This window comes from Aphanomyces invadans, assembly GCF_000520115.1.
Source record: "Aphanomyces invadans strain NJM9701 unplaced genomic scaffold supercont1.7, whole genome shotgun sequence".
Classification (NCBI taxonomy): Eukaryota; Oomycota; class Saprolegniomycetes; order Saprolegniales; family Verrucalvaceae; genus Aphanomyces; species Aphanomyces invadans.
The window spans coordinates 1,317,444-1,344,475 of record NW_008580152.1 but is presented as its reverse complement, the minus strand read 5'-3'; the positions used below and the strand labels follow the sequence as shown (position 1 = coordinate 1,344,475).

The 27,032-nt window shown below is 53.8% G+C and overlaps 10 protein-coding genes across 18 annotated transcripts; 4 read left to right on the top strand and 6 right to left on the bottom strand.

Annotated features, from left to right (window-relative positions):
* Positions 1-33: 33 nt before the first annotated feature.
* H310_04579 (hypothetical protein) lies at positions 34-1,942 on the top strand (the record flags this gene model as incomplete). Its single annotated transcript, XM_008868985.1, has 10 exons — positions 34-78; positions 129-268; positions 318-433; positions 517-590; positions 664-837; positions 886-950; positions 1,016-1,097; positions 1,143-1,241; positions 1,301-1,505; positions 1,611-1,942. The coding sequence occupies 10 exons, from the start codon at positions 34-36 to the stop codon at positions 1,940-1,942; spliced, it is 1,332 nt and encodes a 443-aa protein (XP_008867207.1).
* H310_04578 lies at positions 1,940-2,929 on the bottom strand. Of its 2 annotated transcripts, XM_008868984.1 has the most exons (6): positions 2,861-2,929; positions 2,604-2,806; positions 2,471-2,543; positions 2,352-2,428; positions 2,147-2,265; positions 1,940-2,092 (listed from the first exon to the last, which is right to left on the bottom strand). In XM_008868984.1, exons 1-6 carry the CDS (start codon positions 2,915-2,917, stop codon positions 2,049-2,051), a joined length of 573 nt encoding a protein of 190 aa, XP_008867206.1. In that variant the 5' UTR covers positions 2,918-2,929; the 3' UTR covers positions 1,940-2,048. The 2 variants fall into 2 exon arrangements, with proteins under 2 accessions (XP_008867206.1, XP_008867205.1); XM_008868983.1 differs by having other exon boundaries at positions 2,147-2,428.
* Positions 2,930-3,008: 79 nt separating this feature from the next.
* H310_04577 (hypothetical protein) lies at positions 3,009-3,911 on the top strand. Its single transcript, XM_008868982.1, has 5 exons — positions 3,009-3,144; positions 3,209-3,310; positions 3,374-3,472; positions 3,522-3,590; positions 3,639-3,911. Exons 1-5 carry the CDS (start codon positions 3,037-3,039, stop codon positions 3,669-3,671), a joined length of 411 nt encoding a protein of 136 aa, XP_008867204.1. The 5' UTR covers positions 3,009-3,036; the 3' UTR covers positions 3,672-3,911.
* Positions 3,912-4,803: 892 nt separating this feature from the next.
* Positions 4,804-7,272, bottom strand: H310_04576 (hypothetical protein). 3 transcript variants are annotated; one of them, XM_008868979.1, is made up of 9 exons: positions 6,988-7,272; positions 6,605-6,934; positions 6,309-6,552; positions 6,078-6,256; positions 5,913-6,011; positions 5,726-5,798; positions 5,312-5,656; positions 5,130-5,254; positions 4,804-5,085 (listed from the first exon to the last, which is right to left on the bottom strand). In XM_008868979.1, exons 1-9 carry the CDS (start codon positions 7,237-7,239, stop codon positions 4,840-4,842), a joined length of 1,893 nt encoding a protein of 630 aa, XP_008867201.1. In that variant the 5' UTR covers positions 7,240-7,272; the 3' UTR covers positions 4,804-4,839. The 3 variants fall into 3 exon arrangements, with proteins under 3 accessions (XP_008867201.1, XP_008867202.1, XP_008867203.1); XM_008868980.1 differs by having other exon boundaries at positions 5,136-5,254; XM_008868981.1 differs by having other exon boundaries at positions 4,840-5,085; positions 6,605-7,272.
* A 68-nt stretch (positions 7,273-7,340) lies between these two features.
* Positions 7,341-9,828, bottom strand: H310_04575 (the record flags this gene model as incomplete). Of its 2 annotated transcripts, none has more annotated exons than XM_008868977.1 (5): positions 7,341-8,792; positions 8,845-8,991; positions 9,045-9,369; positions 9,416-9,549; positions 9,601-9,828. In XM_008868977.1, coding segments are annotated over 5 exons (2,176 nt in total), but the record flags the coding sequence as incomplete, so codon positions are not given. The 2 variants fall into 2 exon arrangements, with proteins under 2 accessions (XP_008867199.1, XP_008867200.1); XM_008868978.1 differs by having other exon boundaries at positions 9,045-9,363.
* Positions 9,829-10,845: 1,017 nt separating this feature from the next.
* H310_04574 (hypothetical protein) lies at positions 10,846-13,535 on the top strand. 3 transcript variants are annotated; one of them, XM_008868975.1, is made up of 4 exons: positions 10,846-10,943; positions 11,005-11,533; positions 11,587-13,042; positions 13,112-13,535. In XM_008868975.1, exons 1-3 carry the CDS (start codon positions 10,885-10,887, stop codon positions 11,638-11,640), a joined length of 642 nt encoding a protein of 213 aa, XP_008867197.1. In that variant the 5' UTR covers positions 10,846-10,884; the 3' UTR covers positions 11,641-13,042; positions 13,112-13,535. The 3 variants fall into 3 exon arrangements, with proteins under 3 accessions (XP_008867197.1, XP_008867198.1, XP_008867196.1); XM_008868976.1 differs by having other exon boundaries at positions 11,587-12,403; positions 12,474-13,513; XM_008868974.1 differs by having other exon boundaries at positions 11,587-13,513.
* Positions 11,547-21,235, bottom strand: H310_04573 (hypothetical protein). The gene is made up of 8 exons (XM_008868973.1): positions 20,585-21,235; positions 20,439-20,529; positions 20,281-20,392; positions 20,157-20,229; positions 19,669-20,089; positions 16,594-19,605; positions 15,044-16,544; positions 11,547-14,992 (listed from the first exon to the last, which is right to left on the bottom strand). Exons 1-8 carry the CDS (start codon positions 21,217-21,219, stop codon positions 11,820-11,822), a joined length of 9,018 nt encoding a protein of 3,005 aa, XP_008867195.1. The 5' UTR covers positions 21,220-21,235; the 3' UTR covers positions 11,547-11,819.
* Positions 21,236-21,535: 300 nt separating this feature from the next.
* H310_04572 lies at positions 21,536-24,715 on the top strand. Of its 2 annotated transcripts, XM_008868972.1 has the most exons (12): positions 21,536-21,812; positions 21,884-22,072; positions 22,130-22,334; positions 22,386-22,607; positions 22,703-22,894; positions 22,943-23,066; positions 23,120-23,511; positions 23,559-23,734; positions 23,804-23,947; positions 23,999-24,221; positions 24,279-24,357; positions 24,413-24,715. In XM_008868972.1, the coding sequence occupies exons 1-12, from the start codon at positions 21,561-21,563 to the stop codon at positions 24,591-24,593; spliced, it is 2,379 nt and encodes a 792-aa protein (XP_008867194.1). In that variant the 5' UTR covers positions 21,536-21,560; the 3' UTR covers positions 24,594-24,715. The 2 variants fall into 2 exon arrangements, with proteins under 2 accessions (XP_008867194.1, XP_008867193.1); XM_008868971.1 differs by having other exon boundaries at positions 22,130-22,607.
* Positions 24,665-25,421, bottom strand: H310_04571 (hypothetical protein). Its single transcript, XM_008868970.1, has 3 exons — positions 25,261-25,421; positions 25,060-25,212; positions 24,665-25,003 (listed from the first exon to the last, which is right to left on the bottom strand). Exons 1-3 carry the CDS (start codon positions 25,388-25,390, stop codon positions 24,795-24,797), a joined length of 492 nt encoding a protein of 163 aa, XP_008867192.1. The 5' UTR covers positions 25,391-25,421; the 3' UTR covers positions 24,665-24,794.
* Positions 25,298-26,868, bottom strand: H310_04570. Of its 2 annotated transcripts, XM_008868968.1 has the most exons (7): positions 26,584-26,868; positions 26,412-26,534; positions 26,155-26,310; positions 25,932-26,110; positions 25,776-25,863; positions 25,616-25,725; positions 25,298-25,560 (listed from the first exon to the last, which is right to left on the bottom strand). In XM_008868968.1, the coding sequence occupies exons 1-7, from the start codon at positions 26,836-26,838 to the stop codon at positions 25,461-25,463; spliced, it is 1,011 nt and encodes a 336-aa protein (XP_008867190.1). In that variant the 5' UTR covers positions 26,839-26,868; the 3' UTR covers positions 25,298-25,460. The 2 variants fall into 2 exon arrangements, with proteins under 2 accessions (XP_008867190.1, XP_008867191.1); XM_008868969.1 differs by having other exon boundaries at positions 25,776-26,110.
* Positions 26,869-27,032: the final 164 nt, after the last annotated feature.

Here is a 27,032-nt window from a genome sequence, read left to right as displayed (position 1 = left end):
GTGCCAAAGGTAAGATTTGTTGACAAACGGCCAATGGTGCATATTCAATGTTACCCCAGTCGTTTGCACAAATCCGCCGTACACGCCAGCACGTACCGTACACTTTCTTCTGACAACGTTCCTCTTAGCTCTCGCTCGACGAAACTTACGCCGACATTGCTCCTGTCCGCTCGGACGACTCGAACCCTGCTGCCTTCGTGTCGATCATGCGTGGATGCAACAACATGTGCTCGTACTGCATTGTCCCTTTTACCCGCGGCCGAGAACGGTACTCTGAAATGGTTGGACATAGTCGGTGTTGATGGCAGGTGTGGTAGTTCGCGGGATTTGCATTCGATTGTAGACAACGTCAAGGCATTGCGAGACCAAGGGGTGAAGGAAGTGATGCTCCTTGGGCAAAATGTCAACTCGTACCATGACAAGCGCACCGAAGGTGAGATTCAACCAACGAAGACAGGCTTTCTGCCTGTAGAAGAATATGTTGCATGACCACAGTTGCGTTGTTTTGTCTGTTAGGCGCGCAAGAAGAAGGTCGGGCGTATGTGCCTGCTGCAGGCTTTAACAACATGTTCAAGGCGCGCGACGCATTGGTAAGCCTGTCATCGTCAGTGTCCTCGGCGAGACATCCTTGTTTAGGTCATTGTGTTGAATTGCATTTTGTAGGGCTATCGCTTTGTCGATTTGTTGGACCGTGTGTCGGCCGTCGATCCTGAAATTCGCATTCGATTTACATCCCCGCACCCCAAGGACTTTCCCGACAGCGTCCTCCAGCTTGTCAACGAGCGCGCCAACATTTGCAAATCGATTCACATGCCCGTGCAGCACGGCCACTCGGACGTACGTTGTAGAGGGTTCGCAAGATCATTTCGACCAATTCCACCGTAGGTGTTGGCCCGGATGCGCCGAGGACACACCCGTGATGCGTACTTGAATCTGGTGGACAACATGCGGTACGTCGTACATGCATTTGTTGGGCTTTGGGCGATCAAATTATGCGGCGTTGCTCTGGTGGTAGATCGATCATCCCTGGGATTGCACTCAGCTCGGATTTCATTGCTGGGTTCTGTAACGAAACTGAAGAAGAACACCAAGCCACGGTATGGGTCCAAACTGCGGCTGGATGTCGCCGACGTTTCGAGTAGTTGACCCTCATGCGCCACGTGGCGTTTGATCATGCGTTCATGTTTGCTTACTCGATGCGCGCCAAGACCCACGCTGCTTATCGCATGGAAGACAACGTGGTATGTCCTTCAGTCGCAATAATTTTTGATATCATCGAGGGTTTTCATCATCGTGATAGGAGGAAGCGACAAAGCTGCGACGGTTGGCAGAAGTGATTGACACGTACAACACAGTCGTCACTGCAAAAAACAAAGCCGAAGACGAAGGCCGGCTCCACGTTGTGCTGGTGCAAGGTCCCAGCCGTCGCTCAGAGTTGAAGCTCACGGGATTGACCGACACGAGCAAGCGATGTGTCTTTCCAGGCGAGTTGCCCATTCTTGCGCGTTCTCCAGCTTTAGATGTTCAATATCTCTCTTTTGTTTGGACGAGTTTTGATGCTCTGTTTTTGGGCAACCGATGATTTTGCGCACTGACTGGGAGATGGATAGACGTCCCGGTGGCCCCGGAAGCCTCGATGGTGTGGAATCCTGCCACGCTGGACTTTGACGCTGCGTCCAACAATTCGATGGGACCGACAGTGTCGTTGCAAAAGGGAGACTACGTCCTTGTCCGCGTCCATGAGGCCGGGCGCCACACGTTGCACGCGACGCCCCTTGCTCGAACGACGCTCACGGAACTGCAAAACTTGGCTCCCGCAGGCTTGCTTGGGTATGTCATTTTGAAAGCCGCCCATGTGGGGCATGACGACGTTCGAATAGGGCACGACGACATGATTTGGCTGCGCTCATTCTCTGACCCATCCATTGCAACCAGAAGCTAGATACGCATTAGATTTGCATTAATGAAAAACGTGTTAACGTGTGGCTGCTGAAAGCTCGTCGATCTTGGCCATGGTGCGAACGCTCCATTCTCGACGATCTCCCTTACTAGGCTGGTATTGGCGACGCAAATGCTTCGACCACCATGGACACTAAAGCCAGACGAGGTGAAGCGTGCAGATCAATCTCGATGCAGTTGGTTGTACCGTATTCTGCCTTGATACACCCGTGAACACTCGATGACATCCACTGCGCGTGCCTTGTTTGGAGGTCGGGTAGATTCCAGTATTCGAGGCACTGACCCAAGATCTTTTTTCGCCCTGCTGTACTACTGGTAGTGAAGGAACCAACGAGACTACGACATTTGGGGCAGATATATAGCTGACAAGCAGCAGCTCGTCAAAAGGATATTCTCTCTCGTACATCGCCAGCACGTTTTCCATCCACTCCATCAACTCGACTACAAACACATGCTGGTCTTGGATGGGCTACAATGGATTAACAATTCTCCTCATGGAAAACAGGTTTACCATTCGATCTAGCACGTCTGCGCAGGTACTCATAGCTCGCTGCATATTCTCAACGCGATCAAAGAAACCTTGTCTACACATTGCACCTTGGCCGATGAGTACTACTACCCCTGCCACATCGAACGGCACTCACATTACTTGGGCGATGTACGTGCTTGTTTTCTCCAACGACTCAAAGTGGCGCTTCTTTAAGAAGACGCGAATGCTGTTCATGCCATCCAGCACGCCATATTTCGACTCTTTCTCGCTCATTACGAGTGGCAATCTTTGCGCGATATTCACCAATGACGAGAACCCCTGAAGTCCCTGCCTCTCGAGAACATTGCATGCATCAATCTACCGAAATGCTAGAAGTCATGCCATCATGTCATTGTTCATGAGTTCACCTACCTCTTCCAGGAACTGCTTGTGCAGCTTGATCACTTGCCGCTTCTCCTTGTCGCCCATCTTCCGTCGAGGGCAAAATTGGTTTTATCCGGGAACCACATGCCATTGGCTGTGGTCAGCCACTTATCCGGTATTTTGTGAAACGAAAACTGCGGTAACTGCCGAACAGGCATCGTGCCATGGTTGCCGACTGCCCCGACGCGATCTGGATTGCCTCCAGGAAAGGAAACACCGAGGTCGTAAAGCACATACTCGAGGAAACTGCAGCTGTGCACAAAGTGAGATGGGTAGGCGACTGGACAAAAGCGGAGTTCGTGTGCTGACAATGGACTTCCTTGCGAACTATTGCAGTCAGGTGTCACAGCTCTCCATCGAGCTTGTGAAGGGGGCAACCTCGACACAATTGAACTCCTTCTCGACAGAGGCGCGGACATCAACGCTCGAAGCACATGGGTAGGTTGGTACAGATGAGCTACTGCAGTCACAGAGCGGAGTGATCTCGATGGGATGAGATAGGGATGGTATTCTCCATTGCACGTGGCTTGTCGGTATGGTCAAGAAGCCACAGTCAAGTATTTGCTCAGTCGCGGAGCTGATTGGACCATCAAGGACAAGGTACTAACACGTCATATACCAATAACGCATTCGCTTCATGTTGGCGCAGCGCAAGTTGACGCCATTCAAGTATGCTATCCGCGCTGGTCATGCGTCGATGGCTCACCGCATCGACGAGGTACTGCCTTCCTGCCTCGTTATAACAATCACATGGGTTCTGTTGTAGTGGAACGTCGCGAGACAGAAATGCCACCTCTAGACACCGAGGGCATTCCCTCACATGAAATCCGTGTCGGACGTCTTGGAGGAAGGCGACGACGTTGAGGTTTCCCACATCTTCTGTAGCTACAGCACAAGGCACGCGAGATTGCACAGAGAGCGACGTGAATCATGGCAAAGTCGACCGCAGCGCTACCGCATCAATGCATTTCTTCATCCATTCCTTCCTAGCTCTGGCATAATTTGACGTACCTCCCAACACGATGCACTTTCATTGGCACGTCCATCGTGTGGGCTTTGCCACTGCACACAGCGGGGCAATCGCATGCGCCCTGTGGATTTTGTGATGATACTTGAGAGACTTCGGACTCACCAAACAGAATCGTCAAAAAACAGGCCAACGACGGCGAATCTCGAAGGTTTTCGAGCAGCATCTTTCGACAAATACGCAGGCCAAGGTCAGAACCCGAATCCTTTCAATTGCAAAATCTCGAATGAAGCCGACGTGACTCAACAGCAGCAACACCCGCCGCTCGCTGCGGAGTGTGATTGAAAAATACATTCCATAGGGCGATGTGAGGAGCCGGTCCTGCAGCTCGATAAGCTCCACACGTACGAAGCGTAAAGCCTTCGAGATATGCCCCCATCACGTCGTCATTTAACACCAAACACGGCGCGTACGGATGGACACCAACCTGATTTCAATATCGTTGTGGCTAAAACATGTCGCGACCGTGTTGGCCGCGAATGACGATCCAGCGGAATGGCGTGGTGAACAGCCTGATCCATCGGTACGGGGCCGCCATTGAACCAGACCACGAGGGAGCCCAACGTTGGGTTGTTGTGCGACTCAAAGAACCATGAAAACTACTTCGTCGTGTCGGTGGCACGCAAGGACGTGGACGCAAGGCAAAGGTGTCGCAGAGTAGTGTCCATGGCGCTGTTCGCGCAACCACAGACAGAAAAGTTGTCAACGACAGGAAATTCCTGCGTTTGAAACCTCGAATACATCCAAAGTGCGCCATGGGCAATGTCCGTGCGGGCGAATTGGGACGTGTTTCACGCCAGGCGACACCACCTGCGTGGGGCGCCTGCAGCGGCAGCGCGTTGTGCATGGTCTTATCGGATATTTCGAGTCCATTCGTCATGGCTCATGAAAAGTCAAGCGTACATCGGGAAGTCTCGACGACGGTATAAAGATATGATTTCTATGGACTTTCGGGAACAGCGTCGTACTGGCGGATGTGCCGACTGCTCAAGCTGTGGTGGCCGCGAAGGCCATAGAGGCCGTACACTCCACACGCGACTGTGATGTAAAGTCCCATCAAAAACACCATCAGCGACGGGATTTGAATGGCGAGGAACCAGTTGAACCAAATCGCCATGCACGGGAAGACCGGCACGCACGGCGCGTGAAACGGTGTGGCGCGGGGATATTGCTTCGTGTCGTCGTCCTAGGACCCACCATCATGACGATCACGAGTACACGCTTCATCACCTTTACTTCATCATTCAACGACGCTTCATTCGATGGAGTCGTGGGCTTGTCGTTCCCACCAGGACTTTCTTCTGGCGCAAGCTGCACCGCTTTGCTTGCTTTTGCCATGACAGCCACACACAGACCTAGAGTCGCCACCACGCGCTCATCCACTTGTTGCAGTCCACAGAAACACAAGTTACCAGACGCAATCGTGAACACGGCCGCACCGACGGCGCCATACGTGTGCATGTACCAGCGATACCATGACTTGTCACTCGATGCCCGTGGCGCTAGCATGCTTTCTTGGACATGATACGCCGACAGCCAGCTCGTCACGAGGAAGACCGCGATGATGGTAGCAGGAGGATTGGGTAGGGCATTCAGCGGCGTTGGGGACAACGTGCACGCACGATACCGCACGGCCAAGAGGCACGTGTTGGTCAGGTTGAATGCAAGCAAGATCCCCAGCGAAATGAAATCCCACAAGTACTTGAATGGAACGAAGACGGCGATCGCGATGAGGACGGAGCCAGCAATCAGCGTGCCTGTTTTCATCGTCAATTTTGCCCGGAAGGTCAGTGTAGCACATGCAGTCAGTTGATGCATAACCTTACCATAAAACGGGTTGCCGTGGCCATCCAACTTCGAAAAGCACGCAGGAAGGAGTCCGTCCTTTGACATGGCGTACTAGGGACGCATGAATGAGTTGGTGAATTCGTCTACACCTGAAGCGGATTGGCGGCGCCACTTGAAACGAAGTAAAAAAAGGAATTTCTATCGTACGATGTACAGCGCACGTACCTGAACGCGGGGCTGCGCGAGAAAACCAATCAAGATCCCCACGGGCATCGTGAGCACTTCGCCTGTTTCGACGACTGGCGCCGCCCAGGTGTACCCGACCTGTATTCCTCAAACGTCAGCACATTAAAGAGACTTTAGCCAACTGGTTAAGGCTAATAAACGTACGTGGCGCAATGCTGTGCCGTACGATTCTGCCACGTCGATGTCGGTAAACTTTTGCATGCCGACAAGGGACAGAGTGGCCATCGTGGACAAGAATGCGGCACCGATGACCGTCCCGAAGACGGCTCGGGGAATATCTCGCGTGGGGTTTCTGGCTTCGGCAGCGAGACAACACACTTCGTCTAGTTGTTGCAGGGGCTCGTGAGCTTGAAATTGATAAGTTCCATGACGTACCGTAGCCAATGTAGCCATAGAAACTAGCGCTGGCACCCAGCATCACGCCAGGCCATCCAAACACAACTTGATCTACTGCATTGATGTGCTCGGGGACGAGGAACGGATCCACTTTCGACCCATCAAACTTGGTGAGGCCAACGACGATGATAAACAGCACGACAGACATCTTGGTGACTGTCACGACATTGATGAGCTGCTTGCCAGCGGACATGCCGCACAAAACAATGCCGACGCAAACGGACTAGCCATCCACTCTCGATCAGAATGGGTTGGAACGCGTGGTCACGAATTACCATGAGCAGGCCGGCGTACAAATCGACGGAGCTATCCTTAGGCTTCATCCACGAAGGTCCTTCGATGCCCACTTGAGCTAGCCAAGAGACGAACTTGTCGCTCCAGCTGCGCGCGCCGCCCGCACTGGCCACGCCATACTCGAGTGTGAGAAGGCAGCCTGCAACCATGGCAGGCATTTCTCCAAGCGAGTGATACGCATACGCGTAGGTGCTACCCGCGGACGGGATCAAGCCACTGAGTTCCATGAACGAGGCGCCGCTTAAGATGCAACCAAACCCCGCCAAGATCCAACTCAGCACGGCGGCAGGACCGGCGTATGACTTGGCAATCTACGCGTGATGAGAATACGATTGCCGCTACGCATAGCGGTGGGCTGAAGTACCAATCCAGCAGTTGCAAACACCCCACTGCCGACGGTCCCGCCAATTCCAATCATGAGCAAGTCAAAGCAACCCAGAGTCTTCTCCATGTGTGGACTCTCTGACGACTCTTGGGCATACGTGAGACTCAGTGGCTTCTTCCAGCTCACTTTCAGCCACAGCGACACCATAGTGCCACTCGAGTTGTGCATGTACGTTCGCTCTTCTTTTTCGTTCGCTTCCATCTTGCCACCACCCTTCTTCCGTAACTGCATGATGTTGGCTGCTGGGACTTGCTTTTGTCGCGGCGTCTGGTGATTTATCCGGATTCGACAGGGAAGGTCAAGCAAAAATTACACTCGTGGCATCGAAAAAAACAAATTTCCTTGTACTTTTGTTCCAATCGTCCAGTCGACAAAAAAAGGTGGGATTCGAAAGCAGGAGCTGCCACGTCATAAGCGCAACACATCTCAGCAGTCTATCTTATTACAGCGAAAGCCGATTCATATCGCTGGACACTCTCCACATTTCTTCGATCGGTCCAAGCTCGCTCAGGTTGATGTCCGAGACCGAGATGCGGGGGATTTCCCCAAGGGGGGCCGCGCCTGTCGTGCTTTGGTCCGACAGGGGGGGCTGGGGTATGAAATCTGCGTTGTTGTCGCCTTGGCGCATGCGGCGGGCAGCAGCGGCGCGAGCCGCGTCCATGTTCACGGGCAATCGAGGACGCTTGTTATTTGGGTCGCCTTGGTTTGCGTCCGAAGGGACCGATACCGCAGCGGCTCGGTTGGCAAACGACGCCGCAATGTTGTTAATAGGAACCACAGAAGGAGGTTGCTGGAGTTTGGGGGCTTGGCTTTGAGCGAATGATGCGGCAAAGTTGAGCGCAGGCGCTGCGGGCCGAGTATAATCCCCCGTGTGCATCGGTGTGCCGAGGGACTGCACAAAGCTGGACACGAGCGAGTGTCGCGGTGATGACGACGCATATGGCGCCATGGGCGGGGGACCACCACAGGCAGCTGGAGTGGCGGTGCCGTTCGGTCGCATTTGAAAAGAGCTTGACGGCGGTACATTCTGTTCGGTCTTCATGGACGAAGCCGGTGGCGGATGTTGATCGAGATTTTGGTGGTAGACACCGTCGTGCTGGGGCGGCTGCTGCGGGGGTGGGTACGGCGTCGGCTGGTACCCCGCTGACGTGTTCTGACGACCATAAGGCCCGGCGTTGTTGTAGTATGAATCGTACTCGGAGGATGGCTGCTGTTGTTGTTGTTGTTGGGCCGGGGCAAACTGTTGATGTGAGCCGTTCATTTTTTGCAAAAACGCTGTGGCTGGGTTAAAGTTCGACACCTGGAAGCTTGGGGGCGTCGGGGAACCGCCAGTCATGTGCTGCTGCGGGTGGTGCATTTGAGGCGGCTGGTGCGGGTGGTGCATTTGAGGCGGCTGGTGCTGGTGGTGCATTTGAGGCGGCTGGTGCTGGTGGTGCATTTGAGGCTGCTGCTGGTGCAGGTGCGATGAGAGCTGTGGGTGGGGATGTTGCACAGGCTGGTATGACTGATTGTATAAATCAGTCGGTTGGTACTCGGCGCTTGCACTTTGGGGTGTCGGCGGTGCCATGTGCGGGTGATAGGACTGATGAGGCTGTAGGTGCATTGGAACGTGCCCATGCGATTGAAAGGAAGGCGGTTGCATCCGGTCATCCATTCCAGGGAGATGATGGTGCTGTTGCAGCGGACGCGGGTAGCCCTGATGACCCATGTGATATCCTGGCGTGCCGCTTCCCATCGCTGTAGCGTCATGCGCATCTTTGTCAGCTTGGGCTTTGCGATTTCGTCTGCCCGAAATGGTGTAGTTAGCTTGTGAGAAATGTATGTATGCCATCGCACCCAGACTTCGTCCGGCAAAGCGATTTCCAGCGGATTTTGACGGCATCTTCGGTACGACCTGGCAACATGGCGGCGATAGCGGACCATCGATTCCCAATGCGCTGTTGAGCTTCAATGATGATTTGATCTTCTTCCGCCGTGTAATCCCTGGAGCGCATTGTTGGATAATGTTCGTTCTGCCAGTTATAACGGAAACGTACCCTCGAACGATGTTGGGGTCTAAGTGGTTGTACCATCGTTCACGGCATTGCTTGGACGTGCGCCCTGGGATCCGAGCTGCGACTTGGCCCCAATTTTTACGCCCCTCTGCAACCAACTGCCTCAACACGTCGTCTTCGTCAGGACGCCAGTGGCCTTTGATCAGTCCTGGAGCAAGAACTTTGGTCCAACGCTGCAGACATTGCGTGTGGTTGCGCCCCGGAACGATCTCTGCAATGGATTTCCAATTACGTTCACCGTGGGTTTCCACCGCTTGCCGCAGCATTTCGTCCTCTTCCGTTGTCCAACGCATTGGGATGGCTTTGCCTGCGATGGCATCAGACGTTATCAAACGAACGATAGCGATACATACCTTGGGTTTGCAAAAGTTTTCGGACGCTGCCTTGGGGCAGCGCCACGCGGCCGGACGCAGTGATCCCCATTACATCTTGTTGTTTTTGACGAGGAATGCCCTTGATCTCTTTAGGCATTTGATATGGAGTTTTTCTATTGAACATTCCATCACCATCACATTTCCTGTGTGTCCTCTCAACGTACGGCGCCGATGACGTCGATGGAGCACTGGTGTCCTTTTGACCTTCGGCAAACAAAATCTTGCCAAGGTCCGAGATGGACTGCCGCGAATCCATGTCGATTGGGAACGAGTCCACAAACTCGTGCATGATTGAACCGATGGAGTCTCGCGTGGTGTTGCCTTGCGTCGCCGATGCCGCTGTAGGTGTCGACGGAGTTCCACCGCCATCGGCAACGCCTGCGGGAGCCATCTCGAAATGGAATTTAAACCGAGTTCTCGTTGAAACGAATTATATTTCGATCTCCCATACGGAAACCAAGTATCTGTGTCCCAAGAAAAAAATTACGCTTTGTCTGTCCTATAATGGACACCTAATCTAACTGGCGTTTTAAACACGTACGAAACGCATTACCGCGATGACTCAACTGGCAAACTCAACTCAAACTGCTCACAGTCCAAACAAACGACAGCGACTGAGCATAGTTTGAGTCGCCATGGTTAATACACATTTCCGCCTTGGGGAGCTAACCTTAAAGTCACGAGTTTGCCGCTCGTTGAAATTACAGACAGTACTGTAGATTAAGCCTCACTTGCACAAGCAGCGAGGGTAGCTAACGGAGCTTGGCCGAGCCTTGGTGGTATACGTCAACACTCAAATCAACATCCTTCGCTCACAAACAGCAGCAGCACACAAGATTTTGGGGAGGTGCCCCCATGTTTGAAACAACAAAAAAAACGGATTCTAAACATAGCTGCCAAATCACCTGATTCGCGCCATCCGGATGTCCTCGAGTATTGCGGACTGAAAGAGCCGGAGCACGGTGAACGGCCTGTGATTAGCTATTGTCAATGCCGGGATCCGGCTCTCGACAAGCAGCAGACACACCCATGAAATTCTCGGACAATTCGATCCGTGGTCGCCATCACTTGGTCAAGGGCGACGGCTGAGGGCAGCCCCACGAAGCCCCTCTCGATCCCCCTGCATGCGTGATGGTTCATTCCCCAAACGTGGCGTTCGCCCTCGAAACAGTGTCGCCCACTTGTGCAGGTTCAAGCCCTTGTGCAATATTCTTTAGTTCTTTTGTCAGGGAGTGGCGCCGAGAACCCTCCTACACAAGGTGTATCCATGCATCCGTCGCTCCCGTGCGGTGGAAGCAAGGAATTCGCGGCATCGCTTCTGCTCCAGTCGGGGGACAAGAGGATCCAATTCAGGAATTACAACCAATCCAATGTGTGTATTCCGTTCTTAATAGCCTATTGAAATCAAGATTTCGTCGGCGTTCTTGCACACCACGACAAGCTCCAGCATGAACTCGATGCAAGGAATCACGACAGTTGGGATCGTTGGCGCTGGCGTGCTTGGAAGGTACAGTGAGGTCATGGAGACGCGTAGTAGCCCCACGCGTTTGACTTGTCGTGGTCGATAGCGCCATTGCGTTCGACCTGGCGATGCGTGATGTCAAGATTTTGCTTTTTGATCGCGACCCAGCAGTCACGACTCCGGAAGCCCTGCAGCACGCGAGCTATGCTGTCTTGCAGCCGTTGTGGCGGCTTGGATACATTCCTCAGACGTTGGTCGGCAATGCATTCAAGAACATCCGTGGCGTGCATACGTTGGAAGAACTGGCGGCCCACGGTCCGCAGTTAATCATTGAAGCCATTCCTGAAGACTTGACATTGAAGAAGAAGCTCATTCGAGATCTGGAAGCGCGGACACCACCGACAACGATCATCGGCACGTCGACCATCTCGTTGAACGTGAACGAGATTGCTGCCGGCAGTCTCCGGCCAGCCAACTTTCTCGGCATTCGGTTCATGCTTCCGTGTGTCCTCATTCCTTTTGTGGAGCTCGTGGCGTCTGCGAACACCGCAGTGGACACGATGACTCGCGTCGAGAGCTACCTCAGTTCCATCCACAAAAGCTGCACCGTGGGACCGACCCGTCGGGTCTTGAACGTACGCGTCATGCTGTGTAGAAGAGAACTGACTCGGGTTCTGGGTTACAATAGAGGGCCGATGTCAACACATATCAACTGGAGCACGCCAAGGCGCTGGGGTTCTAGCCCGACGCGCTCCCGATGGCGCAACCCGTCATGCCGGCGGGAGCTTCAGCCGGGCACACGTTGAATCGACCTTCGAGCGTCTGCAAACTGTCATTGTCTTTCCATCCCATGAACTCGCCACGACGTCGTGTGGCCAAGCATGATGCCGCTCGGCATTACGAACTACCCGTCATGTCGACTTAAATCCACGGCATCCACCCCTCGTACATTTGGCACAGGTTGTCGACACTTGTAGCTTCTTGAATCAGCCATTGCACGTGCTCCTCTACTGTGTAGTGGGAAGCTTCGCCGTCGAGCTTGTCCTTGACGCGACGGAGCACTTGGAGGCCAAACACATTACGTTCTTGAACTTGTTTGAGTTTGAGGGGTGCAGGAATGCCGCCGCTGGGCTCGTCATTGCTATCGCTATCATCTTCATCATCGCTGCTGCTACTGCTGTCGCTGGAGTCGTCTGCGTTGGTGTTGGAGCGTTCGTGCGATGACAACAACGTCGCTTGGTCGGCAATTTCAAAAAAGAGCCGCACGACCGCTTCCATGGCTTGTCGAATCTCTCCAAGGCCGGTCGAAGCGTCCAGCGCAGAGTTGAGGCGAGCAACTGCAGTTAGTGCACCCACAGCTTTGTCGCCGGCGGTGGGTCCCACCGCCGCTGCGGAATGGTTGTTGCCACTGTCCCAGCCAATTTTGCCGCGAATGACGGACGCCATTGTCGTCGACGAGGAGCAATCTAAATCCGGGCACTCCTGCACAAAACGCCGGAAGGCTTGTACGACTGCGTTGTAATTGTCTTCAAGATTGGCACTCGTCGCTTCGTACGTGGACATGACATTTTGTAGGTCTCGGAGCTCATCGACGTTTGTGCGCTTGATACTCTTTGCAAGAATCTTGACGAGGCGCTCACTGTCCCAGATGACGGACATGGTCTTGACGTGGTGCAGCAGGTCTGGCACTGCACGTTTGAGCGCCATCACATGACTCGAAACATCCGGGAGCGAGTCTAAACGGCCAGTTAAGAGCGTTCGGAAGCGCTCAACCAGCAAAGTCGCATACTCCAGGTCGTTCTGCATGGCGTCGCGTTGCTGCGACTGGGCTTGTAACAAGCAGTGTCGTTCGTGCTGGCGGGTTGTATGTGCTTTCCATGCTACTTGAGCTTGCAGGAATGCCGCCACAACGCGGAGGCCCTCGGCATCGACCGCACGACACGTATCGCTCTGGCTATCGCGAAACGTCGACTCGACGTATTCAATCCACCGGCACGCCACAAACAGCGACTGCGTGTCGTGCTTGATATTCAACGCATGCGACGCGAGTTCGCGAATGCTGCTGTGATCGTGCGGTGCCGCGGCAGCCAAGAGCGCCGTCGTGGTTGGTTCGAGCAAAGACTCGATCGCTTGTTCGTGGCGATGTAAGTTGTCCGTGGGAGGAATCAAGGAAAGGAGTTGACTGCGAGCCACGCCGTCATCATCTTTCTTAGGTTGGACATTCAGCCACGTCGACAAGACGTCATGCTGAGCTGTCCAACTGGCCACGTCCTCGATAAACGCATTGTGTCGATCGCAGGTTGCTTGGGATCTGGACGTGGTAGCACAGGTGGCCATGGCTCGAACTAGATCGTCCAAGTCAAGGCTGGAAGCTACACGTGACATGATGTCCAGGTCGGTTGGAATCCCTATCGGCATGGCATGTTGCAATTCGTCCAACACGACGTCCTGCGTGATCTGATCGTCCGCCGCTGGTTTGAATTTCCATTCTTGCACGCATATCGTGGTATGGCAGAACGAGTTGAGGGCGTGGGAGGCCAGTGCCAGCACAGTGGCCGCTTGGTTTGACAGGTACGCTGCAGCTTGGTGAGGCTGTCGGTCTTGAATAACCATCCATGCTACTGATGCAAGCGTGTCAAGCCAGTGATACTGAATAGCGTGTGCATTGCCATCAACTGTCAGCGAGATTTCAATGGCGCAAACGACGTTGAGCAGACGAAGCAGTGACCAAACACCCGCGAGGTCCAAGATGTTGTTTGGTCGACTCGTTGGTATATCCAGGTTCAAATCGAGTGACGGCATCACTGGCGAGTCGACCCACTCGAACGATGCCAGAAAATCCGACCATCCAGGCATCGCGTTGGCGTGACAAAGAGACTTTCGGAACTTCTCGAACAGTTCTCTGGCAGACGCTCCATAAGGCATGGCTGGCATGTACAGGGCGACATGATCCAGAGCCGATCGAATCGCGACAGTCAAATTGTGCAGAGACGTCAGTGTCGGAGAGTTCAATGGCGGGTTGTCGGGCAAGAAAAGCCATTTCTCCAGTGGCAAGTGCCGAAACGTGATGCCCTTTGTGGTCCTCCCGAGCTCGGACAGCCATTGCACCGACGACAGGCGAAGGGTAAAGTCTTCCAAATCAACTGTGTCTGTCGAGTGGCGATGCCAATAATCAGCAATCGCAACTTTGAGCACCTTTTGAATTTGAGAATTCGAGAGCTTCCATGTCGTCTTCACTTCCGTCAGCGATTGCGTGAGTGCTTTCAACTGGTTGTCCACGTCAGTGGCGTCCAAACGATGAGGTATCGAGGGAGTGGCCTGAACAGGACGTTGCAACGGCAATGCATACATTCCCAATCGATGCGGCAGAAGATCGTCCTGCGCCGCCTTGACTGTTTCATGGATATCGTTCACGCCATTCCCCGACTTGGCTTGCGAAATCCAACTCAGCCACTCTTTGTACACAGTAGGGCCACGAAGCGATCCGTACAGTTGACGTCGCTCTCGTTGGAACCACGAGAGCGACGGCTCGAGCGAACGTGTCGCCTTCGACGTCAAGAACTCTTTCAGTGCGTCGGTACCCTTGTCGAGAAGGCGGCAGTTTTCTTCCACGGACCCGTCGGTCAAGTTGACGGCTTTATGGACGTCCGTGAACGTAAGGGCACGACTGCTCTTTCTCCACTTCCCCACGAGTCCCATGTCTCCAAGCCCAAGCCACTGCCGCACGCCATCCTCACGCGACTGACACTCGGCGCCAAACCGGTCCATTGCTTCCAATGCGTCCACGTAGAGTCGTTCCAGCGCTTCGTCAACCTTCTTCATGTCGTCGTCTTGGTTTTCACTCGACTCGAGCTCGGTCAACTGCTGTTGCAGGGCCTTTTGTTTGGCTTGGACGTCGACGAGTTGGTGCACGAGATCCATCACGTTTGAGACAGCCGTACGAAGCGTTGTGGTCAATTGATCCACTACGTGCCACGTTTGCAAGATGTGGGCGAGTGCCGCATCGGCTTCCGACCGGCGCTCTTGCGCTCGGCTCGAGAACAACGACAATTGTACGTTCATATCCATGCGCCATAGTTTCTTGGGTGGCGGGCCTAACTCGATAGATCGTTACGTAGGATAACGTGATGATCAAATAAACGCACCTTCTTTCCAGTCGACGAGCGGATCGTACACAAACGCTTCCAAGAGCGTCAAGACGGTCTCCTTTGCGTTGGGTGTCCGAATCACACGCAAAGTCGTCTCCATGCTGTGACGGAACCGTCCGTCTGTCCCAGTGAGCCCCAACGCACCATGCACAATCGACGTCAATCGAAACGGCACAATCTCAGGAACCTTGAGTTTCTTGCCCTTGTCAAAGCAAACGTTGTAGTCGATGTGGACGAGATCGCCGCTGTGGCACAACAGCATGTTGTCCAAATGGCGATCCCCGAGGCCAATGATGTAGCCCACGACCGACATGACGGCCACGGTCGTGCAGAACCGGGTCGATTTGGCACTAAATTCTTGCACAGATCGACTTTGCCGCATCATTTCTTGCACGAGGACGTTTGCTTTGGGGTGTTCGCTGACGAGATCTGCAAACACTTGGCGTAACACAGCAAGGGGCCAGTGCGGGCGGCCTGCGGGGGTAATGTTAGTGATCCCGTGAGCTTTGAGTTTCTCGTAAAATGGGGCCGTGGGGGAGGCCACGACCGTGTTGGGAGGATGGTCGGCGGAGACAGCCGACGTGGTGGGTAGTGTTGTTGCACCAGTGTAGATTTGAAAGAGCGGCGTTACGTTGCGCACCATCTGAATCAACCCGACGTCTGTACCAAGTGGAATGACGTTGTAGTGGCGCGCCGTCAAGTCGTAGTGCTTCGCTTCTTTGTCTGAGCTAAGGCACACGTTGACGGTCGAAAGGAGCTGCATGATGCGCTCGTCCAAGTGCAAATCTTCGCGGGATTTGAGCAAATACCGATACGAGTGGCCGTCTGAGCCTACAACTTCCAAGCACTTGGGTTTTGTCTTTGTCGACAGAATTTGCACTTGCGGCGATATCCCTTGAATCACAAGCGCGGGAAGACCCGGCATGTGCACCAGTGACGATTCCCACGACGCCAGGACGGGCGAGATGGACGCCATTTGGAGACTCTGGCGACGGAGGATTGCGCCATGGAGACGTTTCAAGATGTCACTGAACGGAGACCACAAATGGTGCACCAACGGATTCGCCAACACCGACGCTTTCGACCGCTTCGAGTGGCAGTGGGAAAACGGAAGCGCTGGGTCATCCCCCTCCAGGCACTGCTCCAAGTTGGCCAGAGCCGACGCAATGGCGTTCCCAAAATGCAAGTCAAACCAATGCTCATGCGGAGTTGTGGGTGTCGATTGACAAGTCTCCTTCGCCAGCGTCGCCACCGCCAGCAAGACGGGTTTCATCATGGCAACAAATTTTCGATGTGCCAACGACAGTTTGTCTGCATCACTGAGGAATGCATTCTTTTCGACTCGTGCGGCTTCTTTCTCGAGCGTGTGGCTGCGTCGGGCAACGTCCGTGGTCAGCTTCGTCAACAGGGACAGCCATGTTTCGTCCCACAGCAAAGAGATCCGTCTAAACTCGGCAATGAGCTGGCGAACTTGACCCACCAAGTCAGTACTGAGGGCCTACATCCCACGCTGTTACAAGTCAAGTCGTCCTTGCAACACGTCATACCTCGGTTAGGTTGGTTGATTCGACCACTGCAGGATACACAATCAAGTGGGGATTTTCCGACGCGAGACGAAGCAAAATGGCCTCGACACGCCGCAACGCGTTCGGATCTGGATGGGCGAGGCGGGAGAGCAACTGAGGCACGATGCGTTCCCATGGCTGCAGCGGCGAGTCGGTGATTGCCATGTCCAAAGCAACCTGAAGCGACGGCTCGCTCCCTTGCTTGACGAGGACGTTCAGGAGGCGCAAGGTCACGACAACACCATGCGACTTGAGTGACGCCGGCGAAGCACACTGGAGGTAAGTGACGTATCCCTTGACAGCAGTATTGTACCCCGCAAGCACCCGATCTCGTGCTTTTTGATACAGCACATTTAGACTCTCGAGCGCCGGCCCTTTGACATCGGGCGGACACTCAAATGACTCAAAGTTCTGCAATGCGCCAAGCAGCGTCGGCGCCAAGGGCTGCAACACGTCAGAGTACATGTCAACAATAGCCGTGAACTCGTGCTTGTCTTCGATGGACATCGTAAACTGATGGCTGTTGTGCGCAACAGCGTCCAACTGGGTCCGTGACACTTGATACCAAAAGTTGCTCCACTCGAGCCATGCTTGGAACGATGTTGGATCAACTGTCGTGGCGAGGTGTAGGTAGTCTTGTCGTCGATGGGTGTCATCACTCCAGGCCCCCAATTTCATAAGGGTTTTCACCTGCATACGTCGCTCACGGCAACTTGATTTGGCCGATTCGGCGAATGTGCTGTGCACATGGCACAGCGTTTCAATGGCTTCGGCGTGATGGTTGGTGGCATGCTGCAGTAGTGCTCTTTCGTAGCCGACTGTCAGCGCTTCTACACACCCCGTTCCTTTCGGGGACAGTAGTGCAGCCAAGTTGGCAAGCTTGGACGTTGCCAGTTTGAAATTTCGCTGTTTTCGCGCCAATCGAACTATTTGCACGTTGACTTGAAAGACAGCTTCAGTTGGTACACGAGATGCCAACGGATGCCACACGCCCAGATCATGCGCTGTCGGGTTGAGCGATAACGTCGACGGTATCCCCAGCTGCAGAAAGCACTGGAGCTGCATTAGAGTGCGCTGCAATTGCCGGCTCATATTTTCGCCTTTGCGCGGAGCGACCGCCCGTATATCCATGGTTAGGACGCGCAGTCGTTGTTGTAACCACGACACATGCGCTTGGACATCGTCCAAGTGTTGCAAGTTGCGCGCATTGGCGTCGTCAACGACAGTCAGCACGGACCATTCTTGCAATGGAGGGAGGGCCTTGGGCAATCCTTGCACTAGTGAAGGGTCTGTGGCCTGAATGATTGCCACTTCAGCATCCCAAGTCGACACAAGTGAACGCAAAGCGTTGGCAATGTCGAGGTTGTCCGTCGAGTATTGCTGGATTTTGTGCAAGAACGCCGCAACTTCCATGGCTTGCTCCATCCACAGTCGACAGGATGCCCAGTCTTGGAGAATGGCAAAGCACTGCGCACATCGCAGCACGACACCCTTGAATGACGCCGCTCCCATGGACAAGCTGGACAAGAATGACACAACAGCCTCGACAACTGCACCTCGATGCTCGGAATAGTCCAAGCGCACTCCGTGCTGTCGAGCTAGCTGCACGAGAGGCGACACAATCTTGTCGTACCCTGCTGTCGCCGCTTCGTACTGCATCTGCGCTTCCAGCAAGAGCGGTTCCATCCAAGGCTTCGTTTGATCGATTCGAGCAGCATACTGAATATAGCCTTGCAAGCCTGGGGTGTCTTGAAGATCACAGCTAGCGCTGCACAAGGCAAACATAGCACTGTCCCATTCCGACGAGCCCGTCTTCCGGCCATGCATTGACGTCACGAGGGACAGTGCATGATGTCTGCAAACCACGGACGCCCCCGCCGAGTCGCAAAGTCGAATGAGGGACGGTCGGATGCGGAAAAACCACTCGTCACACACTTTCCGGTTCGTTTTGAAGAAAGCTATCGCTTTGTCCCGTTGCTGATGGCGGTGTGGGTCGTCCGATTCGTCCAGCGGTGTCGTCGGAGTCTCCAACTGTACGTGGAAAATGGTCATTTCCAAGGCATGAAGGAGTTCCAGGACAAGACGAGGTTGATGGACGACAGGCTTCCACAAGAGTTTCTCGAGGGCGGCAAACGTTTGACCGGCATTGCCCCAATGCGTGCGCAATCGATTCCAAACGCACCACTTAGCCGCGTCGCACACGCTGCTCTTCAGCGCCAAGAGCGGCGTTGAATGATGCTGCAGCCGGAGCATGGCCAAACAGTCCGCGTAAGACTCACCCGTTTCGAGCCACTGCAGGAGTGCCTCAAATTGCGCTGGCCCGAAGGTCCCGTGGATCTGAATCGAACTTGGCACATGCCATCGAGGGAGCTTTGTCCGCAGGCTGGAAGGAGTGGCGTCGCCCAAACTGGCCAACGCGAGCTTACCAACAGTATGTAGCGCGGTGGTTGCAAGATCGGGGTCCGAGTCGAACAACCGCTCCACAGCGGCGGGCAAATGCGCAGGGTGTGGTTCGATGGATGGAAGGACGTTCAAATAGCACCGTCGAACGCTTGCGAGCGGATGAGCAGCAAGGGATTGGAACCCCACAGGGGCGGGTAATGGTAGCGCAAGCTGAAAGAGTTGCGCGTGAGTGATCAAGTCATTCAAGACCTGGAAAAGGAGAGCCGAGTGCGGCATCGTGATCAAATGCGACATCAACATCGTCGCCAAAGCTGCTGAGTCGGTGGGTTTGATCGAGAATGCATGAATGCGAAGGCGCATAACGAAGTGCATAAGGCAATGAATCGCTTTCACGCCGTGTAGAAACAAAGGACTGTCCGACCACTTTGGCATCACGTGAACGAGGCGACCATACTGACCTGCCAAGCACGCGATATCTCCGGGAGCGAGAGGTGCCATCGGCGATGCCAAAGCCAAGCAGAACGCCATCAGACAAAACAGGGCCACTTCGGGGGACGACGACGGAGCGGACACTGCTTGCATACTAAACACCTAGGTCGCCACCACGGTTAGTTTCGGGGGTGGGGGTGGATTCCAGCTATTCGAGTACAATACTTGTAAAGCAGGGACGCCGCCATGGCGAACACACTGCAACGCGACGCGGGTAAGCTTGGCCACCACATTTGATTGACTGGTCGTGCACAACAGCGACACGAACGTGTGTGGAGGTATGGAGGATGGCGCTGCGGAGAACTTGTGGGTCACACCGCATGGCCACGGCAGATGGAGAGGTAGATTTCGATTGAGTAAGTTCACAACGGGCAGCGAAAACTGGACGTTGGACCCCTCCAGGAGAACAAGCACGCGATCCAGGATCAGAGAGACGTCGGATGCCGTTGCCAAGTGGCGGTGGAAGAGCGTGGCTACATGCACGAGCAAAAAGTCGACACAACCAACAGTGAGCGGAGAAAAAAGCGCTGCGTCGTGGGAATGGATGACAACGAGTGCATGCGCACATGTTGAGAGAGTGTCGATGCTAGCAGTGGCATGGACAACCAATTAGACCATTGATACCAATCATGTGTGATGCGACGTCATCTAACCTGAGTAAGTATCTGTCTCCCAGGGATGACAGCGCATACACCACACGGCGGAGAACGTTGTCAGGTGCCACCACTGCGAAACATTTCGATTGAGATTCGGTCGAGATCACTCGAAGGCATTTACCGAGAGATCGCAGTCCATGGACAACTCCCATAAAGCACATGACGACCATATTCAGTCGATGGAGATCCGATGTGGAAAGGGCGGCGTCCACAGCGCAGAACGCGTCAACCTCCTATGCAGTAGGGTAACCATATGCCCCTGGAAAGCGCCGAACGTACGGCAGTGAAGGTCGAAATCAACTGCCGCGAGAAGACCGTGTTGTCGGCCCACAATTCGCGCATGTCAAACAGCGTGCGCACGAGGACATCCCTATCGGTATGTGGTTGAGTTTGTGGCCTGCGCTCCATTCGTGTGGTTGGGGTACCTTTGAGCGGTCGGCGTATCCTGGCGGTAGATCCACGTGATGAAGATGTCGGCGACGCGGACAAACACGTTTTGAATCGCGCCTTTTTTCGCGACCTTCAAGATGACTTGTAAAGTGCTCGCGATGAAAACGACAACATCGACGTCGTCGGTGAGTCGCACGAGCAGCGCGATCGTGTCGACAATGCGACCAAGCGCGAAGAATTGGCTGCTTTGGAGAGCATGCTTTTCGTGTTGGAGAACTGCGTTCGGGACAAACACGCCGTCACGCAGGTTCGACTGCGGACTCGACGTTTGCTCGTCCACGAGACGCCACCACTCTGCAATCGTTTCAGGAAGGATCGAGAGCAACAGTTTTTGCTCGTGTATCACCATGTTGATCACGTCGGCAGTACGCAGAAGATTGGACGCAAACAAGTGGACGAGCCATTTGGACGCGGCGGCGTCTTTGCCGAGAAAAGCCAGGAAATGGGGCAACAGAGTGTCGAAGCATTCCACGGGAAGGGAGGTTGTCTGGAGATGCTGGAAGAGATCTTCTTGGGCCTTCTTAGATGCTTTTGGGTTTGGGCTTTGGCTCTGATGGAACAAGCGCAGCAGCAACGAAGGATGGTCCAGGTGCTGTGGATGATCGCCCATCGATCGCACTTCCACAAGTGCTGGTTGACCCGCCGCAATATCCTGTCACATTTTATTTTTATACGGCATTCTTGTACAATATTTCACGGGTGACGTTAAGATGGTGAAATTCGGCACATCCGACCTTTCTGCCAAAATGTCCAATACCTGGCCAATCAAACAGAGACTTTTAACCTTATTTTCTCCTGTTGCGTGTGAACGTTATGCAAGTCGCGTAATTTTTGCCAAATCACAGAGTATAATTGAGCAATGTTTTAATACAATTCAGGTGAATTTTGCGAATTACGAATGGGAATGGAACAACATTTGAAGGACCTCACAATTGATCGGTTCAGGTCAACATGAGCTCGTCGACACGGGTGACGAAGAAGCGCACGCTAGCGGAAGACTACGGCGGCGGCGTTGATGAAGACCTCCAAGCTTATGTAGATGATGACAACGACCCCACTCAATCGTCCGATGCCGTGATGGCGAGTAACAAGCTCAGTCAGCGCATCCAGAAGCGCCTGACTTCACTCGAGAGCGATTCCAGCAATTCCGAGTACCACGACTTTTCCTCGTTAAAGATGAAACCCGATCATCCTTCCCGTCCCGTACGTCATACTCTTCTTGCTCGCGTGTCTCGGCATGGAGGTGCTCACTTGTACTCGTGCGTGGCTGACAGGTCTGGGTCTGTCCAAACGGGCGCATCTTCCTCGAGGCTTTTAGTCCATTGTACAAACAAGCGTATGACTTTCTTGTTGCGATCTCCGAGCCAGTATCCCGCCCCGAGTTTCTGCACGAGTACAAGTTGACCCCATATTCCCTTTATGCTGCCGTGTCGGTTTCCATTGAAACGGAGAGCATCGTGAAGGTATTGCGTCCGAAAGACTACTCCTTGGACTCATTCCCCTCTCTTTACTTCTTGTAGGTTTTAGAACGTTTGAGTAAAAACCACGTGCCGCAGGTCATCATTCAGTTTATCAAGGAGTGTACAGCGAGTTACGGGAAGGCCAAGCTCGTGCTCCATCACAACGAGTACTACGTCGAGTCATTGTACCCCAACGTCCTTAAGCGCCTTCTCGAAGAAGAGTCCATTCGGCGGGCCCGTGTCAAGGACGACCTGTTGGGAGCAGGTATTGGTATCTCCGTGTGGTGTTCTGACTTTGTGGTCATGCTGTCTGCAGGCGCTTCAACCACATATAATGCCACGGGAGAGTTCTTGCAAAAGGAGATTAGCGCTGAGGACCAAGCAAACAAGCAGTACGAGCAGCTCTTGATGGAGGACTACGACCAGACGGAAGATCAGCAGCGGGCCAAGGCGGCAGCAACTTCCGCGGCAACTGTGCAAACCGTGAGTTTTCGTATTCGCAAGACGCAAGTTGAGCAAGTAAAGCGCGCGTGTCTTGGTACGTTGGTCACTTTGGTCCTTGGAAGTGGGGCACGACACTGTCCTAATGGCTTGTGATGGTCTGGCATTTCACGATCGATTGTTTTTGCATAGACATTGATTTTCCGCTCATGGAAGAGTACGACTTCCGCAATGACAAGTCGATTCCAGACATTGACATGGATTTAAAACCCACGACTCGCATCCGAGAATACCAGGAGAAGTCACTCAGCAAGATGTTTGGAAACGGGCGCGCTCGGTCTGGTATTATCGTGCTTCCGTGCGGTGCTGGGAAAACTTTGACAGGTGCATCCGTTTTGGGTCACCCGATGCACGTGAATGATGAACATGCAGGGGTCACTGCGGCATCAACGATTAAAAAGTCGTGTTTGTGTCTGTGCACGTCGGCAGTGTCAGTGGAACAGTGGACAGCGCAGTTCAAGATGTGGACATCGATCCCTGAAAAGAAGATTGCGCGGTGACGACATCCCCGTTTTCGATGGCGTGGTCGTGAAACAAACGGTGGTGTAGGTTTACGAGTGTTGCGAAGGACTATATCGACCCTGTGTCAGGGGTGATCGTAACAACGTACACGATGGTGGCATTTGGCGGGAACCGCGCAGCGCAGTCTGCAGCGGTCATGGACATTATCCAGAGCCGAGAATGGGGATGCATCTTGCTTGACGAAGTGCACGTTGTCCCCGCCAAAATGTTTCGCAAAGTCATTGGGTCCATTGCGTGCCACTGCAAGCTCGGGTTGACGGCGACCCTCGTGCGAGAAGATGACTTAATCGGCGATTTGAACTTCCTCATTGGCCCCAAGCTCTACGAAGCCAACTGGATGGACTTGACACAGTCTGGATTTTTGGCGAACGTGTCGTGCGTTGAAGTGTGGTGTCCCATGACTGGACCCTTTTACGCCGGTAGGAGGTGCGATCCATCCATTTTGTTTTGCTCATGGGTAGGGTAGAATACTTGAAAGAAAACGTCAGTGCTCGCAAGCGAGCGCTGCTGTATGTGGCAAACCCCAACAAGTTTTCGGCAGCCGAGTACTTGATCAAGTACCACGAAGAGCGCGGCGACAAAATCTTGCTGTTTTCGGACGACGTATTTGCTCTCCGATTGTACGCCACAAAGCTCCAAAAGGTCAGCCACCATTTCGGACGACGACTGTTCGACCCGTTGGCTTCATAACGGCTTCCATAAATGTCGCAGGGGTTCATCTACGGCGGCACCGGTGAACGCGAACGCATGCGTCTGCTTCAATCATTTCGGTCGAGCCCTCATGTTAACGTCATTTGCATTTCCAAAGTCGGGGACACGTCGATCGACTTGCCTGAAGCCAACGTGATCATCCAAGTAGGAGAATGGACCTTTCATTGTTGCCTGGACTGAACCGTGACTACGAAGGTGAGCTCCCACTTTGGGTCGCGACGACAAGAAGCCCAGCGCCTGGGTCGGATTTTGCGCCCCAAAGCAAACGCCACGGGCGGATTCAACGCGTTTTTTTACACACTCATCTCGACCGACACACACGAAATGTACTATTCGAACAAGCGCCAGCAGTACTTGGTCGACCAAGGATACACCTTTAAGGTTGTGACCGAGCTGTACGACAAGTCGACTTTTGAAGGTGCGACTCCACAGCTCTCGTGTAGTCCTTACCACATGCGGTTCTGCGGATATGCAGGTGTGTTTACAAACAAGGAAGCGCAGAGCGAGCTGTTGGCCGAAGTGCTCGAGGCTCAAGACTTGGAAAAGTTTATCGAGTACGTGTGCTTCGTCGTGTTCAGTGAGAGAAGGTATTGACTGCGACGTGTACAGCGACGAGAACGCCGAGATATCCAAGATTGGAGGCGACGAAGACTTGTCTCGTTTGTCTGGCAAGAAGAAAAAGACATCGATGGGCGCGTTGTCTGGCGCCGATGGCTCCAAATACATGGAGTACTCGACCGGTCATGGCGCTAAACAGCGCCATAACTTATTCCGGGATCGGTACAAGTAGTCCAACGGCGCAGAGGCAGTCCACCGCTTTGATATGATCACCACGTTATTTCATTGACTTTCACGTCGAATGGGTCGTGTCAATTGGTGTCATGGACAACTGGTGGCTAGGATGACTCCTGCTTGCTTTCGGAACGAGCACGCGACTCTGCCCCGACCCACTCTCTATTTTCAATTGAATACCGACCTTCAAACAACTACGTCACTCGAAAATGCACGGGGATCGGATACTTTTGCCGTCGTGTGTGGCGACGGACGTTCGTCGGTCTTGGGTTTCATCCTCCACTTGAATCGGAACCACATCGCACGCCAACCGCCAGTCGATTTCTCGCCGTAAGTCCATGATAAACGCCTTGGCGTCGACAAGGGGATGTGTTTTGGGAGCGTGGTGCAGCGGACTCGGAGCATCGCCTGCAGTGTTGCCAAAATGTCTTGGTATCCGATCTGTGACCCGTATTCGCACGCACCTTTCCATTGCTTGTCAGCTGGATGTGATTTGGCGAGGATTTGATGGACAAGAATTCGCGAGACTTGGGGGGGCGATGAGTCCCACCCAGGCATCGAGTCAAAGTTCGTGGATGCTGGTAGGGGCGGTGGCGTCGGGCACGCCTCGATGGGGTCTACCGACAATTTACAATGAAACGATACGACATGTTAAGGGTTTCAACCTGGACGCGAGGCTCCTCCCGACGTGTTGGTGAGCCACGGTTTGGTGTAATTCCGTCGTGGCCATGGGTGAGAGGACATCGCCACGCGGCGTGGAGTGGATTCTTTCGGCCGCAACGGCGAACTCGCCATGCGGCGGGGAAGGCGAGTGCAGGAGTTACACCTGAAACGGAATTCCATTACAATTGTAAACGCATGCCTGTCACGCGGTGCGCCATGTTTCGGTGGCGTGGCGGCTGGCATTGGCGACGCCGTGGACAAAGTTAAAGTAGGCGAACTTGGCATCAAACTCCATGTCGTGCCTGTGCCATGAAGGCGTTAGATGAGATGGCCCTGCACCGACAAACACCCACGGACCAGTAGTTTACCGACACCGTTTCTGTGAGCTGGGTCGCGCGGTGATACCACAGCGACGGCAAATACAAGGTTTCGCCAGCTTCAATCGTGACATGCAATGGTTGAATGTGCTATGTCGACACAGTTCTTGAGACGAAGTGGATGCGTACGTTGATAAAACCTTTGCCAGAGGAAACTCGTCGACTTGTGGATCGAGCGGGTCCACTGGAATCCACGGCGTCATCTCATCGTCTTTCATCACAATCGACCTAACCACGTGGCGTGCAGGGAGATGCCGCAACAGCAATCCAAGCTTGTGGCAGTCGAGAAGATTTACCACGACGGATGGTTGGTACAGGGATACTGGATCGAGGCAGAGTCGACGGAGCTTTTCGTGGAGGTTGACGACGTGTGGCGGTATCGACCAGTGGGGAACTCTCTCTCGTACAAGAAGGCAACGTCGGAAGGCGGCAAGAGGGTGAAGTGTTTTCGACCGCGCACGACACAGTACATGTTCTGCGTCATGTGGGTAATTAAGAACGACTTTGGACACAACGAACCTCGTAATGATCTTTGTGCATGGTGGAGATGGCGCGTGCGTCGCCAATCCACAGGTTCACCGCTTCCGGGGAGTTTCCAAATGCTTCCGCTGCAAAGTCAAGCATCGGATCGACGTCCTCGAGTAAGTCGGGGAATTGATCGCGCAAGCTGTCATTCTACGTGCAGTATCAAGCTGCCTGCAAGCTTGGACGCCGTCGATGGGGTCCATGGAAACCCAGCACGTTGTTTGATGGGACCTCGACATTGCACGCAGTACCTGATGAGAGAGGTACGGGACGCCATCAAAGGTTGGGTCGCGCAGAATCTCGAAGAACGTGCGAAACGACATGGATCGCTCTTCTGGCATGGCAAACACTTTAGTGTGAGTGTCTACGCTTGTCTGACGAGCTGGCGAGTCAAACGTGCCGTGGGTGTCATGGAATTCGTACCACAGCGTCGCCGTAGCCGGATGGAGTTACGTCCACTGTCACCTGCGCGTCTCCAAGGGTGTCTGTCAAGTATTCGTCGGTCCACTTGGTCAAAGCGGGCCAATGGTCCACGGCATGCGTAATGATGACTGGGATGTTCTTGCTCACGTAGTGCCGGTAGAACTCCATAGGCGTGGGTGGTGGGATACGTGCAATGCTCCGCGGTGCCCAGAAGTCCTTGGTGTCCTCACCGAGCTGGGCCAGCACGTCGTCCATGGCGCGTGGAGCTGGCGGTATTCCAATCGCGTGCCTGTTGTCGAGCAAAACCTTGTACGACAGTACATTGATTGTACGTCGTACGGTACAGCGAATTTGGCCAGATGCAGTGATATTTTATTAATGATCTTGTCCCAGACTATTTACATTGAGGTTTCCACGTGTAATGTACGTGTACGTGTATCGCACAACGT